General features: G+C 36.3%; 1 protein-coding gene across 2 annotated transcripts in view; it reads right to left on the reverse strand.

The window, feature by feature from the left end:
- LOC106876228 (importin-7) overlaps nucleotides 1-1407 on the reverse strand; it is a 61017-nt gene extending 59610 nt beyond the window's left edge. Inside the window, exon 1 of one of the 2 annotated variants that reach the window (XM_052968306.1) lies at nucleotides 816-1407. In XM_052968306.1, the coding sequence (XP_052824266.1) occupies nucleotides 816-899 (84 nt within the window). In that variant the 5' untranslated portion in view covers nucleotides 900-1407. The remainder of the gene's footprint in view (nucleotides 1-815) is intronic. The other variant, XM_014924701.2, reaches the window with a different exon arrangement.
- Nucleotides 1408-6567: the final 5160 nt, after the last annotated feature.

Raw genomic sequence — 6567 nt, forward strand, 5'->3', positions numbered from 1 at the left:
TATATATATATATATATATATATATATATATATATGCATACATGTACATATTTGCTATTTTTTATTTGGACATTTTTTCAAAAAATCGCTGTAGTGAAACAAAAAAAGTTTTACGATTAAGAGAGGGGAAAAGGACGGAACTTGATAATTCACTAATAGCTATTTTCGTTGGTAATAAAGCGACTTTGTAACAAAATGAAACACTTAAGAATAGATAAGAAACATGCAATTAGATGTGCGCGCGCGCGTATGTGAAAATTTAAGTGTAATGCTGGGAGTGAAAAAATTAACAGAACATGTATTATTCCCTGATATATTAATGTAATTAACCTAAATAATATCAATATATTTTCCCAGTTTCCAAACTGAATGCTTGCCCTAAGTATTTCTTTTATTCCATCGCGATTTGTCTGCCATTTTGAAAAACGTGTTAACTCCTTCCGCCAACAGAATAGTCGTCGTTCGTCCTTTCTTTACGCTGCCTTACTTACCATGAATTTCCTTCACAATACATTAACAGTAGAGTCATTTTACTGAAGGCAAATTTTCAACGGGAATCAATTTAGTACGTATACATATGAACCTTTTACAAGGTTGATCTGTCAAAAACTTCCAGAGGAATATAAAGTTTTCGAAACATGCATCTATTCCTCACGTATGTGCGTAATATATAACATCGGTTTTAACTAAATTATATGGAATTACGAGCACTTGCACGAGTTTTTTTTTTTATCTTTTTGATAACTGTGCTATCTATATTATTCTTCAAAGCGTCAATCAAAAGAATTTTAACAATCTTTATGAGTGAATCTTACCTCATGAAGCTTCTGCTCGGCTTGCTCACGGCGAGCCGGGTCCAATGTTGCTTGCAACACTTCAACAAGTTCGTTTATGTCCATGTTAGTTTCGGTTTACTCTTTCACTCGTGGAGAAAACTATCAGTCGTAACCGACTCAATGAAGTGAGAGGAAAGCAAGGTTACTCAACAAATGAACTGACTTCAATAAATAAGAACAATATTATCGCTTTTTCCTTTCCTTTTTTTTTATTATTATTTAAAGTCACCCTATTGGGACTTGTGTAATTTTTCTCCGTTCGGTGAAAATAATAGCAGTTTTAGTATTGTAAAGGAAGATTGTTAATTTATGTTAGATTCTGTTCGTGATTCACTGGACTGCTATTTTGTTATAGTTCTTTTTAATGATATAAAATAGCCGAAATAGCGTGTTATGTCCTAAGACGCGCCAACACGGACGCTTAATGCGCAGACTCGTACAAAAAGGATGTATTGCCGGAAGTTGGACTGACAATGAGGCATCATCGTTCCACGCCTGCTTACTCCAATAAAATGTTCGTGTTGGTTCGTGTCCGATCGAGTCCAATGGCGGGCGAATAGCGAAATAGAATGTCCTACACTGTTTTGGTGTCAGGTGATGCTTGTTCAGTGGCACGTGATGTTTTTGATGTCATCATTAATTAATGTTCCTGAGAAGAAAGAACAATAAAGAAAATAAAAGTTCATCTTTATTAAAGAACTAATATATTTTCATCATATAACAAAATGGGAAGGTGTAGCACTTGGTAAAAAAAAGTTAGAAGTTATTTAATGTTGCTGGAAAAAAAATGCTTTCTCTCATATTCTTCAAATTTTATTTAGGTCATTGTTTTGGCTCACTGATTTTCAATGTGTATTCCTTACAATTAGATTTAATTTACACAAGTTTATATCACAGATAAGAGACATCTTCCACTTCCAAATTGTTTGCTATAATAAGAATTAAAAGTTACAAACTCAGCTGACAGAGTTTGTATCAATTTTAAAAAATGGAATTTGAAAATTTTCTTAAATCTAAAATTATAGATTCTTTGGTGTATAAATTTTAATAAATTGTCATGACTGAAGAATCACATTGGAATGAATGTTATAGTTGGATGTTAAGGATCAGAAAACAACAGAAGAATTATATGTGTCAAGGATATTAACAACTTTAGAAGTCAAGAATATTTTCTAGTCCATTCATCTTATCACTTTACAGTAAGGCTTCCTTCGAAGAACTGCAAGTATAGCCAGATACAACTACTACTATGTTTCTTATGTATCTTCTAACAAATTATCAATAGCAACCCAAAGGTTTTAAAGATAAAACTTGCCCCATATGTGAAGTGAGCACCAACAGCATAAGTGCAGGATTGAAATATGCATAGGGGGCAAACTCTGGTCCAAACTGTTTTTAAAAAATGCTTTTTTTTTTTAATCTTAATATCAAAACAAACAGGTATAATGATTATTATTATTTTATTTGTACATCAATCAAAATCATACAAATCCAATAATGGAAAAGTAATGTTTCAAATCAGTTCAATGTGTTTCTATGCTCATTCATTTTGGCAATGAGGATTTTCAGGAGGATGTTCAAAGTATTCTCATTGCCCCAAAATAGTTTAGGGAGTGTGCTTGCACCCCCTGTTCTTGAGCCTATAACTATCTGAGTAGGAAAAACCGTAGTGTTTAATATAAATCAGTTATTGAATCATTTGATATTGTACCAGCACTTACTACAGTTTTTATCTGTTTGTGTAAAGTAACTGCATATGCAATAATTCAGGAAGGTATTTAGATTTTTCTGATTAAGCAATGCTTTTCCTTCTTTTCTATCCTTCCAAGCAGGGCCATCGCTATGCCCCTTTACAAGCTCTTGTTTAGCCCAGGTGAGCTTTGAATAAGCAAACCTGTGATCAAAGACATTTTTGATCATCTCATGTTTTATTTTCAGATATTACTGTATCTAGAACTAAATCAGTCAGCTTATCCAATCCATTTTTTTTTTCAAGATGGTAGATAAGACTTAGCTGTCATTTCTAGCAAGTCAAGTGACTGTGAATATAGTTTGCCTCTTTGACTCAAGAAATGGTCAGTTGGCAGAAATGGTGGAGTGCAAAATTAAACAATTTATTCTTTTTAATTTTCTTTATATTCTGGGTTCAGCTCATTAGTCAATGAGGTGGCAGACAACCAGCTGAAATGTCAACAGTTTGCATTTTGTTACCAACTTTATATTTTGTCCATCATCAAAATATATTGTAATAAAAGGTCTGTTTAGTTTTTGAGCCAAAAATTTTTAGCAAGATTTAATCAAGTTCCATCTTTGGTATTTTGTCATGTCCACAAAAGTAAATTACATCTTTTTACACTTAGGATATAATGACATTATTCAAGAAAACACTTTCTCACTACCCTCATGTTCAACCTGATTAAATAAAGCATCATGTCATTCTCTACAAATTTCATAGAAGGGTTAGTGCAAGTTAGATAGCAATATCCATTCAGAGCATTTCTGCCAACTGACCATTTCTTGAGTCAAGGAGGCAAACTATATTCACAGTCACTTGACTTGCTAGAAATGACAGCTAAGTCTTATCTACCATCTTGAAAAAAAAGAATGGGTTGGATAAGCTGACCAGTAATGGTTATAAGTATGATACTGATAGATTTACTCAAATGGTCTATTGATCAGTTGAGAAGAATTGAATGACCAAACAAAATTAATGCTACTTGAATCAAAGCCATTTCTGGTTATAGCAAAGCAGAACACTGAAGGAATGGTATGTGCATGGAAGGTGGAGGAAAAGAGGGTAAGAAGCAAGTAGAATAGTGAAAAACAGGAAGTCAGGTTACAAAAGGGTGAAGAGAAGGAAGGAAAGAATAGAGGAAAGGGTCATTTAATAAAAGGAAAGGGATAGGATGGCTGAAATTTGGGAAAAGGGCTGTCATAAAACATTAGTGTTTGTAGTCAGCTCAACACACACAACATGATTGAATTGTTTTTAGATTAGATATTCTCCAAATATTGTTATTTCAAGATGGTAATTTTTTTTCTTGCTAAATAAACACATTCACTATATATTCATTCTTCAATTGTTTACTATTGTCCTTATTTTATCTTATATCCATTGTCTGGAAATCTTTTGTCACACACCTGCGACCTCTTCATCAACTCTTCCATCCCACATGTATCCACCTGTTCTGTTTAGTCCATTCTGTCTTTCTATGATGTGTATCCTTATCTGTGCATGAGTTTGCATCTCTGTGTATGTGTGCATACATGTGCATGTGCATACGTGAGTATGTGTTTTGTGCGTGTGTATATGGGTTTACTTACTATATTGTTAGTATCCATGCCCTTTATATAGATCTTTTTATTTATTTACTTATTTATTTCTATTTTTTATATCTTATAAGTATGTACATGTATGTCTTTTGTATATTTATACATGGGTTATATTATACTGCTTGCATCTGTCTTCTTTTTTCTTCTGTCTTTAGTCATTGTGCTGCATGGTGTAGTGGTGATGGATGTTACTGTTCCATTCATGTTTTCTGTTGCGGCTTGGTCTGCCTATTATTATGTGTGTGGCCTCTGCAATTTGTTCTTAGTTTCCAGTCAGCGTTCAGTGTCTAAGATTGGTAGCCTATACTTAGGGTACTTGTTAGGGTAGCCTGACTATAGGCACCAGTCTTAGACATGGAACTCTAGCTTGAAACTTAGAATAATAAGGTCCAGATCCTTCATTCCTACTAAGCCAAACCCATGGCCTCTAAATACCCAGCTATTGCAGACAACACCAAGTTCAATATCCTAATAGTGGACTTGGTGAGAGTGATGAGAAATATATCCCTCATGTGTGGCCCAGAGAAATTGGAAAGACACATACAACATTTCATCCACCACATGGAATTCACTGGCTACAGCCAAAGGGACAGGATTAGAGTGTACAAAGGAGCCAGGACTAAGTACAAGGTTATCATAGAGAATGATGCAAATGGGATCTGCCTGCTATACAGGAGTAAATCCTGGAATAGCACAGAAGGGACCAAGAACAAGATAGATAAAGCCAACTTATGACAACAAAAAATACCAGAGTGTCATGTTCATTGCTGCTACCCCTGGTGGAAAACTTGCATATCATTACATCATCATCATCATAATTGTTTAACGTTCGTTTTCCATGCTGGCATGGGTTGGACGGTTTGACAGGTCTAGAGAGCCAGCGGCTGCATCAGGCTCCAATCTGATCTGGTAATGTTTCTACAGCTGGTTGCCCTGCCTAACGCCAACCACTCTGAGAGCGTAGTGGGTACTTTTTACATGCCACTAGCATAGGAGCCAGTCAGGCAGGCCTAGCATCGATCACATTCAGATGACGCATTTTCTGTGTCACTGGCACGGGAGCCAGTCAAGGTGGTGCTGGCATCGGCCACATTCGGATGGTGCCTTTTATGTGCCATTGGCACGGGAGCTAGTCAGGCAGTCCTGGCATTGATCATGTTTGGATGGTGCTTTTTACGTGCCAGCAGCACGGGAGCTAGTCAGGGAGTACTGACATCGGCCATGTTCAGATGGTGCTTTTTATGTGCCACCACCACAGGAGCCACTCAGGCAGACCTGGCATCGACCACGTTCGGATGGTGCTTTTTACATTCCACCAGCACGGGAGCCAGTCAGGGGACACTGGCATAGATCACATTCGGATGATGCATTTTATATGCCATTAGAACGGGAGCCAGTCAGTGGGCACTGGCCACAGCTATTCTTATTCTACCCACTATTCTTATTTTATTGCCACTGTGCATGGGCCACTTTTTAGAAAAGCATTAGATAAGGTAAATCTATGGATTAAAGTAGTAGAAGGGCCAGGAATCTCCATAAAATACCTGATTTGTAGAACATATCCTTTCAATAAGTCCTCATGTACAGAGAACAATTATATAAAAAGTAAGATGAACCCACAGGTTAACTGTAAAATAAGGAATGTAGTCTATAGCTTACTGTACTGAGAGATGGTGCAGAAACAAGACAATAACTTACATTTGGACGATGGCTCATAGCATAGGGGAGTGGATAGGTGAACACTGGCAGAAGGTCAAAGAAGAGAAAAGCTCACCAGTACTCTACCAACATGCTCAATTAGAACATAGAAGCTCAGTTAATAACATAGAGGTTAAGGTATTATCAACACATAGAGCAAGCACGACACTTAGAGAGATTACGGAAACCACACACATAGTAATAGATAGGCTGAGTATCAACAGAAAGCATGAATGGAACAGTAACATTCACCACTACTACCCCACCACACAACACAATGTCTAAAGACGGAGGGGAAAAAAAGGACACTGGTACAAATTGTATAATACACTAGCAGAAATAACCGGCGTTGCCCGGGTTAAAGAGAATAATGAAATCTAAAAACGCCGTCTAGACTACGCATCATCTTTATATATAGAGATGTATATACACACATGCACCCAAATACACGTATATATATGTATATCAATATAAATATATGAAAGTCAATGAAGTTTCGTAAAAGAAGGTGATCATGTACATACTTTCTTGCTGTTGTGATTATAACACCTCATTGTAAACTATGTTCCTTGTTTTCCCTTGTGGAGCATATACAAATAGGTTTTTTGTTGCTGCCCACTCTTGAGCAGCCAACATACAGTTGTCCATGTGAGAAGCAGGGCTCTTCCAAGAGAAGACCAGCTACAGACAGTGTTTGACC

The sequence above is a fragment of the Octopus bimaculoides genome, chromosome 5, assembly GCF_001194135.2.
Source record: "Octopus bimaculoides isolate UCB-OBI-ISO-001 chromosome 5, ASM119413v2, whole genome shotgun sequence".
NCBI classification, from domain to species: domain Eukaryota; kingdom Metazoa; phylum Mollusca; class Cephalopoda; order Octopoda; family Octopodidae; genus Octopus; species Octopus bimaculoides.